Here is a 24,199-nt window from a genome sequence, read left to right as displayed (position 1 = left end):
TCCCCCGTCACCATGCATGGACTTCAACTCCCAGAATTCCACTGTCACCATGCATGGACTTCAACTCCAGAATTCCTCAGCCGGCATGCATGGATTTCAGCTTCCAGAATTCCCCAGTCAGCATGCATGGACTTCAACTCCCAGAATTCCCCCAGTCAGCATACATGGACTTCAACTCCCAGAATTCCACCGTCACCATGCATGGACTTCAACTCCCAGAATTCCTCAGCCGGCATGCATGGATTTCATCTCCCAGAATTCCTCAGCATACATGGACTTCAGGTCCCAGAATCCCCCAGTCAGCATGCATGGATTTCAGCTCCCAGAATTCCTCAGCATGCATGGACTTCAGCTCCCAGAATTCCTCAGCCAGTCTTGCTGTCTGGGGAATTCTGGGAACCGAAGTCCAATCCATCTTCAAGCAGTCAAGGTTGAAAAACGCGGATCTGAATTAAGTCTTACACGTCAAGTTGGTCACTTTAATCCCGGAATTGGTGGGCATCGTCCATTTGGTCTTCTTCCTCCTAGAAGGCATCATGCATTCATAATTCTTGCCTCGCCATTTCCGGCAAAGTTCCGTTTGTACCTTGAAAATAACAATAGCCGCCATTACTTGGAAAAAAATAATTATCTATTAGTTTTATAAGGTAGTCCTTGACTTCTGACAGACAGAGGACTATTGACAACCGAGCCGAAAATTTCCTTTGCCTAGCGAGGCAGTTGTTAAGTGCATTTTTTGCCCCATTTTACGACCTTTCTGGACAGAATGGTTAAGTGAGTCATTTCAGCTGTTAAGTGAGTCACGCAGTTGTTAAGTGAATCTGGCTTCCCCATTGGTTTTGTTCGTCAGGTTGCAAAAGGGGAATCACACGAAACGGAGACACTGAAGCTATCATAAAAACATGTCAGTTGTCAAACAACTGAATTTTGATCACGTATGGTGTGGTGGTCATAGGTGTGGGGATAAGTCGTAAGTGTGAGGACTGGGCATAACTTTTTTTTTCAGGGCTGGCCACTAAAAGAATGGTTGTAAGTCGAGGAGTGCTATAACTAGAAATAGATACCAAAGTTAGTTAGTTCCGCACCTACAATGGTTCGTTTAGTTCTCTACTTACAACAGTTCGGTTTAGTGACTGAAAAAAAGTGACTTGTGACCTTTTTTTCACACTTACAAATAATGCAACATCCCCATGGTTACATGATCAGAATTCGGACACTTGGCAACTGATTCATATTTATGACGGTTGCAGTGTCCCAGGGTTACGTGATCCCCTTTTGCAACCTTCTAAGCAGCAAAGGGAATGGGGGAGCCAGATTCTCGTAACAAGCGTGTTACTAATCGAACAACTGCAGTGTTTCACTTAACAACTGTGGCAAGACAGGTCGTAAAATGGGGCAAAACTCAGTAAACATCTTCCTTGCTTAGCAAGAGAAATTTTGAGGTGAGTCGTGGTCATAAATTGAGGACTTCCTGTATTATTTATTAATATGTATATGCCCCCCCAACTCACCCTAGACTAGCCTAAATGAGGAATTTATAACATATATATTTTTTTCCCCATGGATCTGCATTTTCTTAAATCTCTCCCACTGTGTTTTTGGTCTTCCTCGACTGATTGATTGATTCATTATGCGTTGAGAAGCCGTTTTCAACTCCTAGCAACCACATAAATAGATTTCCTGCATGACAGCATCGTTTGAGAGCTACCAAAATTTGCCTCATCCATCTCAAGTTCAGGGAAGAGGCACTCAAAAGAGTGGGAGAAAGCAACATTTCTCAGCCTTGTCAACTTTTAAGACGTGTGGATTTTAAGACTCTCAGAAGTCCCCCGGCCAATGTTTGTGGACTTCAACTCCCAGAATTCCCTAGCCAATATGATGTAATGCTTTGAGAGACTGGTCCTACAACATCTCAGGTCCTTTCTTCCACTAAATTTTGATCAATATCAGTTTGCTTACAGAAAGCAACGGGGACGCCATCACCACCGCTCTCCATATTGCACTGAGCCACCTTGGGAAATCTGGGAATTATGTCCGAATGCTTTTTATAGTCTATAGCTCGGCTTTTAACACCGTCTTGCCAGGAATTCTCATTGAAAAGTTGACCGGCCTGAATTTCCCTCCCCTCACTTGTGAATGGATCAGGAGGATCGTCCACAAACATTAAGGGTTGGGTCCTTTACATCTTCCACGCTGAAGCTCAGCACAGGCTCCCTACAGGGCTGTGATCTCAGCCCATACCTGTACTCGCTGTATACATATGAATGCATATCCTCTGATCCATCCAACATCATAATAAAGTTTGCAGGCGACACAACGGTGCTGGGTTCTCATAACTGGAGGGGACGAATCAGCATACGGGGGAGAAGTCCAGAAGGTATCATCCGCATGGTGCTCAAGAAACAACTTACATCTAAATACTAGTAAGACAAAGGAGATGGTGCTAGGTTTCCGGAAGCACAGAGAGGAGCCTGCCCCGCTGTATATCGGGGGGGGGGGCGTGTGGAGAGGGTCCCCTCTTTTAAATTCTTGGGAGTGTTTATTAGTCAAGATCTCAGCTGGAAAAACAACACGTCTCTGGTGATTGGCAAGGCCCAACAGATTTTGTCCTGCGACAAAATCAGGTGGAACAACGGCCGATGACCTCTTTTTATCGTGACCCGTCAAAACCGCGGTCCACAAAAGCGCGTTCGACGAAAGCGCGCATTTGACGTCATCACAGCGCGCCGAAAAAAAAATAAAAATTGAAATAAAAATAAAATTAAAGCAAGCCGATTCACATAAAGGTAAGGGTTAGATTTAGGTTTAGGGTTAGGGTTAGGTTAAGGGTTAGGTTTAGAGCGTTAGGGTTACGTTTAGCGTTAGGTTAAGGGTTAGCGTTAGGTTTAGCGTTAGGTTTAGGGTTAGGTTTAGGGCTAGATTTAGGGTTAGGTTTGGGGGGGTTAGGGTAAGGTTTTTGCTTTATTTTTACGTTTATCGATCACAGCGCGATGTTTTCGTCGCGCTGTGATGATGTCACGTGCGCGCTTTCGTCGAGCGCAATTTTGTCGTCCGCGGTTTTGTGGTGGAACCCTTTTTATTGGTCCAACATAGCAATAGCAGTTAGACTTATATACCGCTTCATAGGGCTTTCAGCCCTCTCTAAGCGGTTTACAGAGTCAGCATATCGCCCCCGACAACAATCCGGGTCCTCATTTTACCCACCTCGGAAGGATGGAAGGCTGAGTCAACCTTGACCCTGGTGAGATTTGAACAGCCGAACTGCAGAACTGCAGTCAGCTGAAGTAGCCTGCAGTGCTGCATTTAACCACTGCGCCACCTCGGCTCTCTGTCCTCGCATATTGCATTACAATATGGCACGCTGGTTTAACAGCCGCGGACAGGAAGGCACTACAGAGAGTGATCAATTCGGCACAAGAAATTGGCTGCCCTCTGACACCACTGGATGACAGATCTCGCTGCTTTGGCAGAGTAAGGAAGATACTCAGAGAAGATTCACACCCTGGTCAGTGTCTCTTTGCAATTCTACCATCGGGCAGAAGGCATCCAAGTATAGCCGAACCAAGAGGTTTAAAAGATAGTTTCTATCCTTGGGCTGTGAGACTTTTAAATACCACCACAATCACTCCATGCGCACGCTAGTTTTTCTTCTTCTTTTTCGCTTCTGCTATAATTTTGCACCAGTGAGGTCAAAAACAATTCCGTTGTATTTAGGTACAACGGCAATAAAGGTTATACTTAATATGCATGGACTTCAACTCCCAGAATTCTCTCTAGCCAATGTTTGTGGACTTCAGCTCCAGAACTCCCTAGCCAGTGTTTCTCAACCTTGGCCACTTGAAGATGTCCGGACTTCAACTCCCAGAATTCCCCAGCCAGCATTCGCTGGCTGGGGAATTCTGGGAGTTGAAGTCCGGACATCTTCAAGTGGCCAAGGTTGAGAAACACTGCCCTAGCCAGCCTGCGTGGACTTTGAGTCCCAGAATTCCTCAACCAACATGCCTGGCTTCAACTCACCGCCTGGCTGGCTAAAGGATTCTGGGAATTGAAGTCCACGCATCCTGTGACTGAGAAGCACTGTTTTCTCCTTCTGTTCTGAGTGCCTTTTTTTTTTAAAGACAATTTAAAAACAGTTTATGGCAATTTAATTCTCCTTGGAACTCTCTCCGAGTTCCTCCAAGCCTTGATCTCTAAGACAGTGATATATATATATATTCCTAAATGGAGGAGACCAAACCGCGCGCACAAGGCCTGTGTTTCACCTGAGGGAAAAAGAAATAATGGCTTCTCTTTTGCAGCCACAGAAATCTCGACAACGGTTAAGATCCTTACCTCTTGATTTAGGAAACAGTACAAAACAGCAACGATGAAGCCCTGAATAGGAAAAAAACACAGAAGTTAGTCGGCCTCGGTCTCCACGCCTTTGGATATACAGGTGTTCCTCGATTTACGACCACAACGGAGCCCAAAATTTCTGCCGCTAAGCGGGACGGAAAGTGAATTTTGCCCCGTTTTAGGACCTTTCTTGCCATGGTTGCTAAGTGAATCGCTGCAGTTGTTCAGTTCATAACAAGGTTGTTAAGCGAATCTGATTTCTCCCCTTGACTCTGGGACACTGCAAACCGTCATAAATATGAATCAGTGGGCAAACATCTGAGTTTTGATGATATGACCATGAGGCTGCTGCAGCGGTCGTAGGTGTGCAAAACTGCAGCGGTCGTAAGTGTGAAAAACGGTCCTAAGTGACTTTTTTCAGGGCCATTGTAACTAATGGTTGTAAGTCAAGGACTAAACTGTAACACAAACACAAGTGAATATTTCCTCCTTTCCAGCAATTCTATGTATCCATATAGTACAGAACCATACAGATGAGTCAGGAAAAAGTTACAGGTAGTTCTTGACTTACGACCTTTTGTTTAACAATGGCTTGGAGTTATGACGGCCATGAAAAAAGTGATTTTATGATTAGCACCTGGCATGTGTTTATTAAACTTGCACTGCTTGTAACCATCCCAGCCAGCATATGAAAGGCAAATTTAAAGGGGAAATCCAGTTGTTTAGTGACATGATTCGCTTAGTGACCTCATGATTCACTTAACAACGGTGGCAAAAAAGATTGTAAAATTGAGGCAAAACTGACTTAACAAAACTGGCGTGCTGAAGAACAGAATTTTTTTGGGTTAGCAACTGTGTTACTAATTGTATCACTGCTGTGATTCATTTAACAACAGCGGCGAGAAAGGTTGTAAACGGGGTAAAACTCACTTAAGAAGTGTCCCACTTAGCAACAGAAGCTTTGGTCTTCTGAATTGTGGTCGTACGTCGAGGACATCTCAAAGGGCTGACAAAGCCCATCCTCCATTTTCTTTTATTTAAATGCATCGCTAACAACAACAACAACACCCATTGTCATCGGGGCACTTGGCACCATGTCCAAGAATTTTACAAGATATATCAAGAAATTGCAGCTTCCTGCAATAACACCAGCGGAACTGCAAAAAACTGCCCTACTCAGAACATCTTATATTTTAAGAAGGTCCTTGGTTGATACCTAGGACGCTGGCAGCAAACCGTATCAACCATTGGCATCAGTCAATGAAATTTGTGACACATCTTTAAATGTTCACTTGATTGAGTTTCATGCTTAATGAATGAAAGAAATAATAATCATCATAATAATCATAATCATAATCATAATAATAGGAGGAGAAGAAGAGGGAGGAGAAGGAGGAGGGAAGATAAAAAGGAGAAGGAATAGTGGAACAGGAGGAGGAGAAGGAGGAGAAGGAGAGGAAGGAGAAGAAGAAGGGGGGAAGATAAGGAGGAGGAGGAATAGTGGAGGAGGAGGAGGAGGAGGAGAAGATGATGATTATTATTTTAAGAAGGTCCTTGGTTGATACCTAGGACGCTGGCAGCAACCTGTATCAAACCATTAGCTCCAGTCACTGGTATTGTAATGAATTTTTGAATGCTCAGTTGACTGAGTTTCATGCTTAATGAATAAAGTATATAATAATAATAATGCTTTTTTTTTTTTAAATGAGTGGTGCTTCACCTGAAAGGATCCAACGCACAGCTCCAAGTAGAGGCGGGCTCCCACGTGGCTGTATTCCGGCAGGAAGTTGAAGATGATGTAATGGGTCCCAAACAAGGGGATGAGAAGCAGGGTCGACTTAGAGAGGCGTCTAGGGGAGGAGGGGTTGAGGTGGGGGGTGGCGGGGCGTGGAGAGAAGGAAAAGCAAAGTTTACAGAACTGAAGGAACTCTGAGTAGCAATGGCCACTAGAGGGCAGTCGGGTACTCCGATGGAGTCAGCCTAGTCTTCTCTATGGGACCATCCAGTATACAGTATTTATGGATAAAACAACGCCCCACCCTCTTTCTCCCCCACCCTCCCCTCCTTCCTTCCTTTCTTTCTCTCTTTCTTTCTCTCTCTCTCTCTCTCTCGCCCTCTCCCCCTCCTCCCTGTTTTTCTTTCTTTTTCTTTCTCTCTCTCTCTCTCTCTCGAGAAATCTCCCCCTCCCTCCCTTCCTTTCTTTCCAGCTTTTTTTGAGAGCTGTATGCAATGAAATTTCATTTTAATCATGTATGCCGACTACTATACATTTAAAGTGAAAATAAAATTATTCTCGGTTCTAAGCTCTAAATGCTAGCTTCCTTCCTTCCTTCCTTCCTTCCTTCCTTCCTTCTGGAGTTGGTCCAGTGGTTAGAATGCAGTGCTGCCCACTTGCCAGCGGGTTCAATCCTGACCGGCTCAAGGTTGGCTCAGCCTCCCATCCTTCCAAAGTCAGTAAAATGAGGGCCCAGATTGTTGGGGGGGCAAATAGGCTGACTCTGTAAACCTTTTAAAGTGGGGTGTAAAAGCACTGTGAAATCTAAGTGCTATTGCTATTCCTTCCTTCCTCTCCAGGCAATCTTTAGATGGTAATGCCCACATTTCCTTATCGTCTCTTCTGTTCTTCATTTTTTTTTTTAAATTATTCATATTGTGCATTGAAAATTCCCGATTACATGAAGCATGCTCTAAACCAGTGGTCTCCAACCTTGGCAGCTTTAAGACTTGTGGACTTCAACTCCCAGAGTTCCTGGCTGAGGAACTCTGGGAGTTGAAGTCCACAAGTCTTAAAGTTGCCAAGGTTGGAGACCACTGCTCTAAACTACAATTTGAACAAAAAAAATATGTGCACAGTGACATGAATGAAATTGAAAATAAAAATATATAAGCACTTTGGTAGATTTCACTTTTCTTCCAAATTTTCTTGTTCAAAAACTGATGTTTTTTTTGGGGGGGGGGGAGGTGGAAGAAATAATTTTCCAACCTGTTTTATCCTCTGCTCCTCGGCTGTCTTACCTGTATTGAAATGAGTTGTTCAAAGTGATGTTTCTGGGATTCAGTTTTTTCAGCAGGATTTGAATCGTGTTGATGAAAAGAATGAAATTGACCTGTTGGTCCGGAGGAAACAGAAAAAACAGAGAATGTGCAGGTTGCAGAAATAAAGAGATGACGCTTCGTTTCACAAATTTGGCAACTTTTAAGACATTGGACTTCAACTCCCAGAATTCCCCAGACAAAAATGGCTGGCTGAAGAATTCTGGGAGTCGAAGTCCACATTAAGACGTGATTTGGGAGACAGAGTGAAATAACAGCGACTAATATATAGTGTTTCTCAACCTTGGCCACTGTAAGATGGGTGGACTGCAACTCCCAAGATTCCCCAGCCAGCTTGGAATTGTGGGGACTGAAGTCTAGCGCTGATGGTGTTATGTAGTTTGGGTAATGAAATGTCTGCAAGGGAACAACCAAGCTCAGAGAGCACCAAGTCTCTACCCCCCCCCTCTCTCCCCCCCACTCTCTCATGGAATCCTGGGAGTTGAAGTCCACATATGTATGGAATCCTGGGAGCTGATAATAGAATCTATCTATTCTATTCTGTCTATCTAATATAATAGATAGAATAGAATGATAGATAGACCAGACTAGACTAGAATAATATAGGTAGGTAGGTAGGTAGGTAGGTAGGTAGGTAGGTAGGTAGGTAGGTAGGTAGGTAGGTAGGCAGGCAGGCAGGCAGGCAGGCAGGCAGGCAGGCAGGCAGGCAGGTAGGTAGGTAGATGATAGACAGACAGATAGAATAGGATAGATAGATAAAATAGAATAGGATAGATGGATGGATGGATGGATGGATGGATGGATGGATGGATAGATAGAAAGAAAGAAAGAATAGGATAGATAGATGATAGATTAGATAGATAGATAGATAGATAGATAGATAGATGATAGATAGATAGATAGATAGATAAAGGAAGAAAGAAAGAATAGGATAGATGGATGGATGGATGGACGGACGGACGGACGGACGGATGGATGGATAGATAGATAGATAGATAGATAGAATAGGATAGATAGATGATAGATGATAGATGATAGATAGATAGATAGATAGATGATAGATAGATAGATAGATAAAGAAAGAAAGAAAGAAAGAAAGAAAGAAAGAAAGAAAGAATAGATGGGTGGGTGGGTGGGTGGGTGGGTGGATGGATGGATGGATGGATAGATAGAGATAGATAGATAGATAGATAGATAGATAGATAGATAGATAGATAGATAGATAGATAGATAGATAGATAGATAGATAAAGGAAGAAAGAAAGAATAGGATAGATGGATGGATGGATGGACGGACGGACGGACGGACGGATGGATGGATGGATGGATGGATGGATAGATAGATAAATAGATAGAATAGGATAGATAGATGATAGATGATAGATGATAGATAGATAGATAGATAGATAGATAGATAGATGATAGATAGATAGATAGATAGATAGATAGATAAAGAAAGAAAGAAAGAAAGAAAGAAAGAAAGAAAGAAAGAATAGATGGGTGGGTGGGTGGATGGATGGATGGATAGATAGATAGATAGAGATAGATAGATAGATAGATAGATAGAGATAGATAGATAGATAGATAGATAGATAGATAGATAGATAGATAGATATGCAGCAAAACCAGTTGCCATTCCCACCACTGACATAAAGTAAACTGGAAACCAGATACAGACCGCAACAGAGAGCATGATGGGGCCTTGGATGACCCACCAGTAAGGGGAATCTTCATTTGCGTCCCAGCACCTGGTGTGTGTGAGAGAGAGAGAGACTCATGATGGTGACTGCTTATGTAAACAGATATTTTTTATATTAGGCTAGCTGTTCGCTCAGCGTTGCTCCGTTATTTGTTTATCCCAGCCCTGTAGTAGACATTCACAACTGTCTAGAGTCTAGACCAAACGTAATTTCTAATGTTGGATTTCCCCCCTTACCAGAGGGAGCCCCCTGGTGGAGTAAGGTGAAGCCGTTACCATGGCAACTCCACTGCGCTTGTACAGTAGAAGCCATTTTAAAGCACAACAGGCTCTATGTTAAAAGAACACAACCTGAGGGGTGTTAGGGATGTCTTAACCACCATAGTATATTTTTCCAGAGAGTAAGTCATCTGTGTACCAAGTTTGGTTGAAATTGCTCAAGGCTTTCCAGAGTTATGCTGGAACACACACACACACACACAGACACACAGACACACACACACAGAGCGCCATTTTTATATAGAGAGATTTTCCTCCCTTTTCCTTGGGTCTGTTTTCTGAGGGACTGCAGGTTTTCTGAGGACATCAGACTGAAGAGAGAAATTGCTGTTCATATTCACACAAATTTGAATGCCATTGTAGCAAGCAGAGAGCATTGAGACAATCTGATTATTGGGACTGCTACCTCTGAGGTGATTAACTAGAAGATGCCATCTACAACGAAGAAGAAATTTCCTGTCAGCGAGAACAATTAATCAGTGGGACGGTTTCTCTCCGGAAGTAGTGGGTGCTCCATCCCTGGAGGTCTTTAAGAAGAGACTGGACAGCCATTTGTCTGAAATGGCCTAGGCCTTCCTTGTTTCTGTTGCTCTTTCTTCCTCCTTTCCTTCCCCTCTCTTTCCTTTTCCTCCCTTCACCCTCCTCCATCTTCCTTCCTCCCTCTCATTTCTTCCTTTTCCTTTCATTCCTTTTCTTTTTTCTTCTTTCCCTCCCTCCCTCCCTCCTTTTTCCTTCTTTCTTCTTTCCTTTCTTTCCTTCCTTCTTTCTTTTCTCTTTCATCTCTTCTCTTTGCCATTCCTTCCTTTCTTTTTTTCCTACCTTTCTCCTTCATTACTTCCTCTCTTCATTCCACCTTCCTTCCTTCCTCCTCCCTCTTTTCCCCCCTCCTCTATCCCTTTCTTTTTCTCTCTTTTTCTTCCTTCCTTCCTTTCATATTTGCCATTCCTTCTCCTCCCTTTGTCTTTCTTTCCTTCTTTTCTTCCTCTCTCATTCTTTCCTCTCTTCGTTCCATCCTCCCTCCCTCCCTTTTAACTTCCTTCCTTCCCTTCCCTTTTTTCTCTTACTCCCTTCCTTCCTTTCTTAACTTTTTTTCTTCCTTACTTACTTCTTTCCTTTCCTTCCTTCTTCTTCCTTCCTTCTTGTTTTTCTCTTCCTTCCTTCCCTTCCTTTCTTCCCTCCATTTTTCCTTCCTTCCTTCCATTCTGTCAAAACCTCTCCATTAGATAATTAGGAAAGAAGACCACGAGACTCCATGGGTAGAAATCAAGTGTACTTTTACTAATTATAAATGATTAAAGGCATAGCGAAGCGAAGTCTGATTATTTAGGCACGAAAGCGATTGATATATAGAATAGCCCATCCCCCCCCTTGGCATCACAGTTACAGTCCAATCATAATTCTCCCAAGTGTCAGGTGTGAGATAACTTCAAAAGGCATCACGAAGATGGAATGTCGGTGCCGTTAGTCCTGGCGGGAATCTCCCACGCATGCGTAGTCCGACAGGCAGCTGAGCTCCAGAACCTTCCTCCAGCACAATGAGTAACCCCTCCCAAATACCATGCCCTCCCTCCCCGTTTCATGGCAGCCAAAGCAACAGCGAAGCAGAGGATGACACATTCTGTTTCTCCTTCTTCCCTCCCTCTCTCCCTCCATTCCTTTCTTCCCTCCTTCCTTCCATATATTTCCTTCCTTCACAAAGTGGTTGCACAAATTGATTGAGTATCCTTGCATGTATGACCACCATCAAATATTCACATGCCAAGCCAGCTGGGCATAGGGAGCAATCTGGCCACATTGCCTGCTGGCACCACCTTCTGATGATGCCAAGAGTCGCCTGTTTGAAATGGCTGATTTAAGCTCCCTCTTGGCCCCCACGGCTTCCTTCCTTCCCCTCCTGCCTGACTCCCCCCCACTCCCAGCCAAACATCCATCAATGAAAAACGCCTAAGCTTCCATTCAAAACCACGTAAAAACCACTTTTAATAATAATAAAAAAATCTTGCTTTTATAATTAAAAAAAAAGGTGCATCTCGTCCCCCAACCTCCCCACTCTCCGAGTCTGCTACCAGCTCTGCTGGCCTCTAGCAAGTCACAACACAAATACACACACAGAGAGACACACACACACAAAACACACAAATGTTGCAGCAATGTGAGAAAAAGGTCTGGCTTACAGAACATCTTCAAAATACACTTTCAGGAATATCCACAGAGTGGTGAAGAATGTTGGGAGACCTAGGAAAAAAAAGAGAAGGAGGAGAATTTGTTGAATGCATTCAACTCTACCCAGGGCTGCCCACCCCACCCGGGGATTCACCAAAGAGAACCGAATTTGCAGCGGGAGGTTGGAGGGGGGGGGGCGGGAAGGAGAGAGAGAGAAAAGAAAAATCGATATTTTACATTTTGCTTTTACAAATTGCAGTGAAACCCCTCCAGAACTAGCTAGAGCCCAAAATTCAGTTAGTTCATCAAACAGCTTTGCACAAAACACGGGTAGACTTACAACCGTTGGTTTAGTGACTGTTCTAAGTTACAATAGCACTGGAAAAAAAAAGGGGACTTAGGATTGTTTCTCACACTTACAACGGCTGCAGCATCCTCATAGTCGCATGATTAAAATTTCAGACGCTTGGCAACTGACCTGTATTTATGACGGTTGTAGTGTCCCAAATTCCCCTTTTGCAAAGTCGACGGGGAAGCCAGATTCACTTAACAACCATCTTACTGGTTTAACCACTGCAGCGATTCACTTAAGGGTTGTAAAATGGGGCAAGGCTCACTTTAACAACTGTCTCATTTAGCCACAGAAAGTTTGGGCTCAATTGTGGTCTTAAGTCGAGGACTAGGTGTGTCATAATCTTCATTGAGATTTCTCTAACGGTGGGGTCCTTGGCGGTCTCTGAGTTTGGGGTTTTTTCCCCCCAGACGTTTCATGGCTCTACTAGGGAACATCATCAGTATCAGAAGGGAAGGGGATTTGCAATTATTTTTTATAAACTAATGGCTTGCCATGTCAGTATTGGTGGGAGTGTCCTTAGAGATCCTAAATTTGGCCTTTCTTTCTTTCTTTCTTTCTTTCTTTCTTTTCCCTTTCTTTTTCTCCATTTTCTTTCCCTTTTTCTTTCTTTTTTTTACTTTATTTCTTTCCCTTTTTTCTTTTTCTCTTTCTTTCACTTTGCCTTTTTTGTTTCTCTTTCTCTTTTCTTTTCCTTTTTCTTTCTTTCTTTCTCTTTTCCTCTGTCTAGTTCTTTCTTTTTTCCTCCTTTTCTCTCTTTCTCTCTCTTTCATTCTCTCTTTCTCACTCACTTTCTCTTTCTCTCCTTCCTTTTTTCTTTCTCTCTCTATGGTTCTTTCTTTCTCTTTTCCCCTTTCTTGCCCTTTCTTTCTCTCTTACTTTCTCTCTCTCTCTTCTTTCTTTCCTTCCTTCCTCCCTTTATTTCTTTATTTCTCTTTCCTCCCCCTCCTCTCTTTCTTTCTTAAACATCTTAACTGTCCATCTCCATCATACGCTTCTAGCTTGTTTGTCTCGCTTGATAATTCCTTCATTAGCAGTATTGTTCAGAAGCACAGGGAGCTCGTGTGAGAATCTGCACCCGTTTTCTGCAGATTCACCTTTTTAAAAAAGATTAATAGTTTGAGCTAAGCAGAAGCAAATTAAAATGTGCTTGGGGGAAAAAAAGTGTGAAGGTTTTAAAGGCAAGTTCCTGCGACTCCACAGGGTGATGCAAAAATATGGATTTTATATGCTGAAGCTCAACTAGAGAAAGCTATTTTCAACCCTGAGTGGAAATAGCAGTTAGAACCCTTCTGTCTCCCTTGGTTGAACGGCGGAAGGATTTGGGCAAAAGACAGATAATTCTATATCCGTCACGAGTTTGTTTATGTGTATCCCGCCTTTTATTTATTATTATTTTATTATTTTTACAAACAAGTCAATGTGACAAACATATCCAACACACTTTCCTCCACATATTTTCCCCATAATTACAACCCTGTGGGGTGGGACGGCTGAGAGGAAGAAACAAAACCTAAGTCGCCCAGTTGGCTTTTTTTAAAGGTGCGACTAAAACTCCCAGTCTCCTGGCGATTGGCCCAAAGTCCCCCAGCTGGCTTTCATGCGTAAGGCAGAACTAGGTATCCCAGTCTCCTGGCGATTGGACCAGTCCCCCAGCTGGCTTTCATGCCTAAGGCAGAACTAGGACTCCCAGTCTCCTGGTGATTGGCCCAAAGTCTCCCAGTCAGCTTCCATGCCTAAGGCAGAACTAGGTATCCCAGTCTCCTGGCGATTGGACCAGTCCCCCAGCTGGCTTTCATGCGTAAGGCAGAACTAGGTATCCCAGTCTCCTGGCGATTGGCCCAAAGTCTCCCAGTCAGCTTCCATGCCTAAGGCAGAACTAGGTATCCCAGTCTCCTGGTGATTGGCCCAAAGTCCCCCAGCTGGCTTTCATGCGTAAGGCAGAACTAGGTATCCCAGTCTCCTGGCGATTGGACCAGTCCCCCAGCTGGCTTTCATGCCTAAGGCAGAACTAGGACTCCCAGTCTCCTGGTGATTGGCCCAAAGTCTCCCAGTCAGCTTCCATGCCTAAGGCAGAACTAGGTATCCCAGTCTCCTGGCGATTGGACCAGTCCCCCAGCTGGCTTTCATGCCTAAGGCAGAACTAGGTATCCCAGTCTCCTGGCGATTGGACCAGTCCCCCAGCTGGCTTTCATGCCTAAGGCAGACTAGGTATCCCAGTCTCCTGGCGATTGGACCAGTCCCCCAGCTGGCTTTCATGCCTAAGGCAGAACTAGGACTCCCAGTCTCCTGGTAATTGGCCCAAAATCACCCAGTCGGCTTCCATGCCTAAGGCAGAACTAGGTATCCCAGTCTCCTGGTGATTGGCCCAAAGTCCCCCAGCTGGATTTCATGCCTAAGGCAGAACTAGGACTCCCAGTCTCCTGGTGATTGGCCCAAAGTCACCCAGTCGGCTTCCATGCCTAAGGCAGAACTAGGACTCCCAGTCTCCTGGTGATTGGCCCAAAGTCACCCAGTCGGCTGCCATGCCTAAGGCAGAACTAGGACTCCCAGTCTCCTGGTGATTGGCCCAAAGTCCCCCAGCTGGATTTCATGCCTAAGGCAGAACTAGGACTCCCAGTCTCCTGGTGATTGGCCCAAAGTCACCCAGTCGGCTTCCATGCCTAAGGCAGAACTAGGTATCCCAGTCTCCTGGTGATTGGCCCAAAGTCCCCCAGCTGGATTTCATGCCTAAGACAGAACTAGGACTCCCAGTCTCCTGGTGATTGGCCCAAAGTCACCCAGTCGGCTTCCATGCCTAAGGCAGAACTAGGACTCCCAGGCTCCTGGCGATTGACCCACAGTCACCCAGTCGGCTTTTATGCCTAAGGCTTAAGTAGGACTCCCAGTCTCCTGGCGATTGGCCCAAAGTCTCCCAGCTGGCTTTCCTGCCTAAGGAAGGATTAGAATTCACCGCCCCCCTCACCTTCAACCTGGTTCCTTACTGGCTCCCTAGATCATGCTGATGATACCCCTTTAGTGTTCGTGGTTTAATCCCATCCCTTAAAAGAAAGAAGAAAACTAGGGAAGAAGGTGGGTGAAGAATTCAGCTTGACTTACCCCATCCAAAGAGGACCAGCCAGCAGTAGTATTTCCTTCCTTGGGGGAACGAAGACAGGAGAAGATAGTTAAGGTACAGGGCTTCTACTAAGAGCCACATGAAGTTGGCCATGGTGAAAAAGTTGAGGAACACCACCGACATCTTACATCCGACCTGTGGATGAAGCAAGGAGACAGCTGAAGGGAACTTCTCCTTTTATTTTAAAGTATATTTTTGTTATTTACATTTAGGTTCATCAAACACAGTGCGATCGTCCTGGCATTTCATCCACCACAGAAACCGAAGCGAAAGACAGATGACATGTATACTACTTACACAGGGCTAGTCTCGTACAATACCTTCGACCAACATATTCATTCTAACAATAGCAACACCGATAGCAGTTAGACTTATATACCGCTTCATAGAGCTTTCAGCCCTCTCTAAGCGGTTTACAGAGTCAGCATATTGCCCCCGACAACAATCCGGGTCCTCATTTCACCCACCTCGGAAGGATGGAAGGCTGAGTCAACCTTGAGCCGGTGAGATTAGAACCGCCGAACTGCAGAACTGCAGTCAGCTGAAGTAGCCTGCAGTGCTGCACTCTAACCACTGCGCCACCTCGGCTCTTATACATATATAATATCTCATTCCAGTTCTACTTAGCCTAGTTTTTTCATCTTTCAACTCCCACCTCGTATTTCCAGCCATTGATAAAATCGGTTCCACATGTCATGTTATTCTGTCTCTCCTTTGTTTTTGTTTTTAATTCTAACATTAGTTTATCCATTTCTGCACATGTTCCTTATTATCTCCTTTTCTGAAGGGGTGTTTTACACTTTACCATTGCTGTGCTTACACCATTCTCACTGCTGTCAGGATGTGAAGTATCAGTTATATTGACACTTCGTTATAACCTTCTGTTATAATACCTAATAGAAATAATTCTGGCTTGAATTCTCTACGTTGCCCAACCATTTTTTTTTCTAGCCACATCTGAATTTGTAACCAAAACCTCCTTGCCTTTTCACAGGTCCACCACATGTGGTAGTATGTGCCTGGTGGTTGTTTACATTTCCAACATTTTGGGGATGTGTTGCTAAACATTTTAGCTAGCAGTTAGCAATAGCAATAGCAGTTAGACTTATATACTGCTTCATAGGGCTTTCAGCCCTCTCTAAGCGGTTTACAGAGTCAGCATATCGCCCCCAACAACAATCCGGGTCCTCATTTCACCCACCTCGGAAGGATGGAAGGCTGAGTCAACCCTGAGCCGGTGAGATTTGAACAGCCGAACTGCAGAACTGCAGTCAGCTGAAGTAGCCTGCAGTGCTGCATTTAACCACTGTGCCACCTCGGCTCTTTTTCCTGGCTAATCTGGCCAGGATATATGAACATCTGATGATGGTCATACATGCAAGGATATGCAATCAATTTGTGTAACCACTTTGTGAAGGAAGGAAATATGGAAGGAAGGAGGGAAGTAAGGAATAGAGGGAGAGAGGGAGGGAAGAAGGAGAAACAGAAAGGAAGGAAGGAAAAATGGAGGGAAGAAAGGAAGGGAAGGAACGAAGAGAAAAACAAGAAGGAAGGAAAATAGAACATTTTATAATGATTCTCTTTGTTTGATATGGCTAATGTCAATTTCCAATTTCTTTCCCAGCGTTTTTTGCCAATTGTCCAAATCAATCTTGTATCCAAAGTGTTTGAGGAACCTTCTCATTGGAATGGTTCAGTCAAATCCTATCTCCAAAGGACAAATAGCATCTTGGCAAAGGAAGCTTGGCAGGAATAGCCAACGCTCCAGAAGATAGGCTCAAGATCCAGATGGATCTTGACAGGAGAACTGAGTCTCCATCTAGGAAAATGAAATCCAGTGGTGAGAAAAACAAGGTTATAAGCTGGGCAAGAAAAAAAAAACCAAAGGAATAGGTGCAGGTACTGGCTCAATAGCAGCAACTATGAGAGGGATCTTGGAGTCCTAGTGGACAACCACTTAAAGACGAGCCAGCCATGTGATGAAACTGCCAAAAAAGCCAACACAATCCTAGTGTCAACTCACTAAGCATTTGTCAGGCCTGCAGTTATATCCCTTGTAGGATCTTTGGCCTGCCACACTCTCTTTTATTTCATTATGCTGTTCCATTAGCGTAGTAGTTGGGAGCGGGGAATAGAAAGGAGTAGAATTGTGGAATGTATTGTTGTCATTCTTTTCTAGAAGCCCAAGGTCATCTTTTGTCTCTGCACCTCTGCACCTGATCGGAACCAGCTGGGAGGAGATGCCAGCATGGAAGAAGAAGATTGGACTATGTGACGGATTGTGGGTGTGGGGACACGATCATGAACTTTCAACTGGGGTGGGAATCCTAGGTAACTTCCAGAATTGGGATTCCACAGATGTACCAAGATGTCTGACTTCTTAAATTGGAACTTTAAGGATTGTTTTACCTTGGACTCCGATTTAATTCTGCATGGTACTTGGAACGCTGAGAGCATTGGCATGTTTATTATAAATTGCCATGGTGAGAAAAGGGGTGGGGAGCGCATTCCACGCATACCTTTAGTTAGAGTCGGATCTCAGATTACAACAGCAGGCTGGTGAGGGGTGCACCTCGTTGGAGAATGTGATTCATGACACAAACTGAAGGTAGGGGAGGAACAGAGGTAAAGTTCAGCCATAATTCAAATGAGGCTTAGATCTGACTGCAATGAGGTATTGCCGAAATGGTGTTCCTAATAAATGACTGGATTTCTTCTGAAACTTGGCTCGAGGCTCATGAATTAATCAGGGCATCTTTCGGAAACCTGGCAACTAGGCTGCATTAACAGAGGGATAGAATCAAGTTCACCTGAAGGGTTGATACCATTTTATAAATGCCTTGTTAAGGCCATACTTGGAATACTGCACTCAGTTTTGGTCGCCACAATATAAAAAAAGATATTGAGATTCTGGAAAGAGTGGAGAGAAGAGCAACAAAGAGGATTAAGGGACTGGAGGCTAAAACATAGGAGGAACGGTTGCAGGAATTAGGTATGTCTAGTCCAATGAAAAGAAGGACTAGGAGGGGTGGCATGATAGCAGTGTTCCAACATTTGAGGGGCTGCCACAAAGAAGGGGGGGGAGGCAATGTACCAGACCTCCAAAACATCAGAATTCAACACAAGAAATAATGGTTGGAAACTAATCAAGGAGAGGACTAATCTAGAATGATGGGGAAATTCGCAATTAACCAGTGAAAAGGCTTCCCTCCAGAAGCTGTGAGTGCTCCATCACTGGAGGTTTTCAAGAAGAGGTTGGATAGCCTTTGATCTGAAATGGCATAGATTCTCCTGCTTAAGCAGGAGGTTGGATTAGATGACCTCCAAGGTCCCTTCCAACTCGGTTATTGTGTATTCTGTTCAATGAATCTAAGTCATCCGTACCACCCAAATCTTGAAGGATCTACACAAAGTTATTTTCCCTGCTGGTCAACTTTGGGAAACTCTCCATGCGCAGAAAATGCAGATACTGTAACTCTCTGAAGAGAAGATTTGAAAGTAGGTAGAAAAATATGAGTAGAGATGGTACGTGTGTTTTGCTTGTAACGGTACTCACTCAACATGTCCATTCTTGGTGTATTCAATCAATGTCGTCAAATGGATTCTCCTGACATTTAGTTGAGGGCTTTCTATTGTTAGGGCACAAACACTGGAGGTGGGTTTTGTTTCAGAAATGAGACCGTTCCTCACCTCCTGAAAACAACTCTTATCTTTATATATTGTCTTTGAGGGCCTCTCGAGAGTTTTGAGCACTTCCCAAGTGGAAATCAATCTTCTTCTCCCAGCTGAGGAACCCACGTGGCATGGACTAATGGACAAGAGGCCATGTTTCTAATTCTGGGTGAGTGGATTATTCTTCTGCTACTTTCTCCAAACATTGTAGTTCTGGGATAGGATGCTGCAGGATGGGAGAAGGCCTAAATAATTGGGAAAGATGTATATTGCATTCCAACTGCCCATAATCAATCAATCTCTCTCTCTCTCTCTCTCTCTCTCTCTCTCTCTCTATCTATCTCTATCTCTATCTCTATCTATCTATCTATCTATCTATCTATCTATCTATCTATCTATCTATCTATCTCTCTCTCTCTCTCTCTCTCTCTCTCTCTCTATCTATCTCTATCTCTCTATCTCTCTATCTCTCTATCTCTCTATCTCTCTATCTCTCTATCTCTCTATCTCTCTATCTCTCTATCTCTCTATCTCTCTATCTCTCTATCTCTCTATCTCTCTATCTCTCTATCTCTATTTCTATCTCTATTTCTATCTCTATCTCTATCTATCTATCTATCTCTATCTATCTATCTATATGTATTTGTGCTGATAAATAAATAAATTTATCAACACAAATACACAAATGTAACAAAGGCAACAGTAAAAATATTGGGTTTCTGTCTGGATAGTCTCTTGTGATGAGCCGATGGACAGAGAATGGAAGTAGTGATCTTCCTCCTATATATGGGCATACCGGGGGTTGTAACTATATGTGTGTGTGTGTGTGTGTGTGTGTGTGTGTGTGTGTGTTGCATTTTTGCTGATAAATAAACGAAGGGAGTTTAGTATAGATCTATTTCAAGCTATGTAGCTCTCATCAGCTAGCCATACCCTTACTGGGATTCGAACTGGGGTTATTTTTACATATTAGGCAGTTGTATTAACCTCTAAGCCACCACTTCTCCTCTTCATTTTATTTACCCTTCATTTATTTATCAGCAAAAAAAATGCAACACAAAATCGTTTGTTCCAGCATAACTCAGGAACGCCTTAAACAATTTCAACCAAACTTGGAACTAAGGAGAAATTCTCTGACAGTGAGAACAATTAACCAGTGGGAAACTTTGCCTCTAGACGTTCTGGGTACTGGAGGTGTTCAAAAAGAGACCGGTCAACCATATGACCACGATGATATAAGATCTCCCACCTTGAGCAGAGGGGGTTGAACTAGAAAACCTCTAAGGTGCCCTCCAGCCCAAGGGTTCTATGTTGCCTGCTCTTTTTATCCCATACCGTGGAGAAGGTGCAGTAATCACTTCCCTCGCCGTCCAGGAGAACTGCGTCTTTGATGAAGATGGCGATAGCCTTCAAGATGAAGGTAGAGAAAAGGTGGACATGGATATAGTTCCTGGGGCATCGGAGTCTCCTGCAGGAAGAGAGAAGATTTTATTAGGTGTCAGGCCTGCAGGCATCTTTTATTTTGGATCTTTGGGCTGCCACACTTTCTGTCATTCTACTATGCATTTTCTATGGTGGGAAAATGGAGGCGGGTGGGATTGTATGGAGTTAGATGCTATGTAGCCATAACAACATTCTTTCTAGAAAGCCAAGGTCATCCTTTTTCTCTGCACCTGACCGGAACTGGATGGGTGGAAGCTGCCAGCGTGGCAGTGGGAGATTGGACCGTGTGAAGGACTTGTGGGTGTGGGGGGGCAAGATCCTGAACTTTCAACTGGGCAGCGAAAACTGGGAAGCTTTCAGATTCGTGTTTTCCCAGATGTGCCAACTTGGCTGTCTTAATAAATTGGAACTTTGAGGAATCCTTTGCCTCGGGCTCTGATTTACTTTTGGAGGCTATTTGGAACTCTGACACTAGGCTGACAGGAATCCATAAAGGTCAATCTGACTTATGTCCCCTAAAGCATTACAGGGAGTCCTCGACTTACAACCACAATAGTCCCAAGCTTCTATTGCTAAGTAAGACAGTTGTTAAGTGAGTTTTAACAACTCTGTGGTACAACCTTTTCTTGTCCCAGGTATTAAGTGAATCACTGCAGTTGTTAAATGCAGTGTTTTGCAGTTGTTTTGCCTCCAGTCTACTATTTTTCTCTTGCACCGGTTGTTAAATGAATCAACAGAGTTGTTAAGTGAGTCACACGGTTGTTAAGGAAATCTGGCTTACCCACTGACTTTGCTTGTCAGAAAGTCATAAAAGGGGGGGGGGGTCACATGACATTACAACAGTCATAAATATGAACCAGTTGCCAAGCCTCTGAATTTTGATCGCATGACTATGGGGATCCTACAATGGTCGTAAGTGTGAAAAACAGTTGTAAGTCCCTTTTTTCAGTGCCATTGTAAGTTTGAATTGTCACTAAATGAATGGTTGTAAGTCGAGGACTACCTGTTGTACTATGGGACGAGGTGGCACAGTGGTTAATGTGCAGTACTGCAGGGCTACTTCTGCTGACTGCCTACTGACTGCAATTTGGTAGTTCGATTCTCACCAGTATCCAAGTTGACTCAGCCTTCCATCCTTCCGAGGTGGGTCAAATGAGGACCCAGATTGTTGGGGGGCTGCCTCTAAACCGCTTAGAGAGGGCTGTAAAAGCACTGTGAAGCGGTATATAAGTCTAAGTGCTATTGCTATTAGCTCCTTGGAAGAAACAAAGAAGTAAATTTATTGCATTAAAGTTCTGAAGATGGAAACCTTCATGCAATAAATATATTTGCCAAGAAATAATGATGGTTGAGGAGGAAGCTGGAATTGTGGATAATTGCAGGCCAAACACCTGAGGAAATCTTTTTCTTAACTTGATCGTACCTCAAGGAACACCTGTATCCACCTGCACGACGGAAATAAGGTGCATTGCTCAGCCCCACAGATTTGTTGCAATAAGTGCAACACACATATTGCAACACTGTGCAATAAATGTAGAACACACAACTGAAACGGGTTGGGAGGAAGATATATTTTCTAAGGTGATAACATATGCAACTAATGAGAGCCAGTTTGGTCAAGTGGTTAAAACCCCAGGGTAGAAACTGGAAGATTGTGACTTCTAGTCCCCCCCTTAAGCATGGAAGCTGGCTGGATGAATTTGGGCCAGTCACAGGGCGATGGGGAGTTCTAGTCTTGTTTTAAGCATGAATGCAGGCTGTGGAACTTTGGACTAATCACCAGGAGACGTTGAGTTCTAGTCCCAGTTTAGGCATAAAAACCAGTTAGGTGATTTTGGACCAATCACTAGGAGGCAGTGAGTTCTAGACCAGTGGTGGGTTTCAAAAAAGTTTGGGACCTCTTCTGTAGGTGTGGCCTGCTTTCCGGTTCCACTGGTGGTGGTGGAACCTCTTCTAACCGGTTCGGTAGATTTGACGAACCGGTTCTACCGAATAGGTGCGAACTGGTAGGAACCCACCTCTGTTCTAGACCCACAACAACAACTACAACAACAACAACAATAATAATGAGGAGGAGGATGTAAGCATTGTCCTGAGTTCTACTCCTAGGATCCTGGAATCATACATACCTGAATGCCAGGAGGATCACAATGGCCACAGCAAGTGTGATAGCTGAAATGCTGTAACCCACCGTATAAATGGTTTGGATCGTGGTAAAGAAAGAAAGCTGGAACGAAAAGCAAAATGAAAGTTTCACCTTGAGTTCCTTTTCTCACGCTCCTGTCTTTCTCCAGGCTGAAGTTTCCTCCAAATCCTTTTTTAACGTTTCATCCCTAATTGCTTAAGGCTAGCTCTGTTTTTTTTTTCACCTGGTGTGATGAAAGCCACAGAGAAAAGCCAGAAGGTGCTGTAGGAAGTTACCAAACACCCTCTCCCCCCCCACACCACACTCTCTGTAAAAATAAAATATCCTGGGAAACATTAAAAAGGCGGAATTTTATATTTCCCTGGATGAGAAACGGAGAAACATGTTTTGTTTTGTTTTTAAGGCAGGAAGCAGATTCACTCTTAATAGCCCCCACTCTCCTCAATAGCCCACTTAAGAGGTGAAGAGATAGCTAGGTCTATTCATAGGCAAATATGCCCTCACCCAAGATACAACAAAGGTAGGATTAGCCCTCTACCCATCTCCCCTACATGGCACCTGGGAAGATTACATCACCCAGCAAGGCTCAACCAAGCCTGGGATTCAGGACAATCTACAGAGTTGCCCCCGCGTGGCCCCAGGGAGTCTGACAACCAATCAGAATACAAGCTCAAATTCAAAAGCCCAGAGAGGGTATAAAACCCAGACACTCTCAGCCATCTTTTCCCCTCCTTCACCCAACATCTTCAAGGCATGTGATCCTGTCCACCATTAAAACCTTCTTTCCAAGCAGCTTCCATGAATCCGGTCTCTTTCCCCCCAACTTGGAGAGGGAAATGCAGCCATCTCCAACCAGTATAGTCCAGCAACGGGTCTTGCAATTTGCAGGCAAGTGTGTGCAGTGTGCCAGGCTGTGCACACCTGACCCTTACACAAATGGAGCTGCTTGTGTGAGCGCACGCGGCTACTGCTTGCACGCAACCATCCCCTCTCCCACACTGGCTTGCCAAGCCAGAAAAGGTTGGAGACTCACTGAGATAATCCAATACTTTTTGCATATATAACTCCCGAAAAAGGATGGGACTCCCCCTTCGAGATTACGCACAGTATGGGTGTTAAACCCCCCACTGCAGCTCTTTCACACCTTAGGATTTGCCTGACCGTTGGCGTCACAAACAAAGTTTGCAGCCAAGCGGTGCTAGTCCATAAGGTCACGAAGTGGCCACGGGGAGAAATCAAGATATATTGTTCCTGGCTGCAGGATCGTATCAGTCCTATTCTCTGTTTTTAGACAGCAGAAGCAAAGAGATGCCAAGGAAACTTTGTTTTCTGTGGGGGTCCTTGGTGCTCTCTGAGCTGGGGAGGGGGGGTTTCTTGCAGAGTTTTCGTGGCCATCCAGGGAACATTCTCAGTCCAAGGGTAATGGAGTTTGCAGGGAGGAAGATGTTACATAGTTGGGTTGCAAAACGCGTGAAAGAAAAAACCCCAAGGTTTTCCCTGCAAACCCCCTCCCTTCTAGCACTGATGATGTCACCTAATTGGGTCATGAATTGCAAGCGAACAACCAAGCTCAGGGACCCCGAAAGGACCCCATAGTCCCCCCCCCTCCTCCTTCTCCTTCCCCCTCCCCAAATCCCGGTCCCTTCTAGCACTGATGATATTCTCTAGTTGGGTCATGAAATGTCAATGCAAGGAAACTACCCAGCTCAGAGAGCACCAAGGACTCCACAGTTTTCCTCCTCCTCCTCCTCCTCCTCCTCCTCCTCCTCCTCCTCCTCCTCCTCCTCCTCCTCCTCCTCCTCCTCCTCCTCCTCCTCCTCCTCCTCCTCCTCCTCCTCCTCTCTGCAATCCCCACTCCCCTTCTAACCTGATAATGTTCCCTAGTTGGGTCATGAAATGTCTGCAAGAAAACTACTCAGCTCAGAGAGCATCAAGGACC

General features: G+C 44.3%; 1 protein-coding gene across 1 annotated transcript in view; it reads right to left on the bottom strand.

Annotated features, from left to right (window-relative positions):
* Positions 1-451: 451 nt before the first annotated feature.
* GHRHR (growth hormone releasing hormone receptor) overlaps positions 452-24,199 on the bottom strand; it is a 42,358-nt gene continuing 18,610 nt past the window's right edge. Inside the window, exons 5-13 of the mRNA XM_087712227.1 lie at positions 22,244-22,341; positions 20,007-20,139; positions 14,981-15,134; positions 11,541-11,601; positions 9,067-9,136; positions 7,351-7,442; positions 6,056-6,185; positions 4,333-4,374; positions 452-586 (exon numbers count right to left, since the gene is read on the bottom strand). Of these exons, the coding sequence (XP_087568353.1) occupies positions 452-586; positions 4,333-4,374; positions 6,056-6,185; positions 7,351-7,442; positions 9,067-9,136; positions 11,541-11,601; positions 14,981-15,134; positions 20,007-20,139; positions 22,244-22,341 (915 nt within the window). The remainder of the gene's footprint in view (positions 587-4,332; positions 4,375-6,055; positions 6,186-7,350; positions 7,443-9,066; positions 9,137-11,540; positions 11,602-14,980; positions 15,135-20,006; positions 20,140-22,243; positions 22,342-24,199) is intronic.

Source organism: Thamnophis sirtalis, unplaced genomic scaffold (assembly GCF_051295495.1).
Source record: "Thamnophis sirtalis isolate CommonGarterSnake01/CBP01778 unplaced genomic scaffold, rThaSir2_p1.2 scaffold_4, whole genome shotgun sequence".
Classification (NCBI taxonomy): domain Eukaryota; kingdom Metazoa; phylum Chordata; class Lepidosauria; order Squamata; family Natricidae; genus Thamnophis; species Thamnophis sirtalis.
Note: the sequence above shows the minus strand (reverse complement) of the source record. Positions and strands in the feature narration are given on the sequence as shown.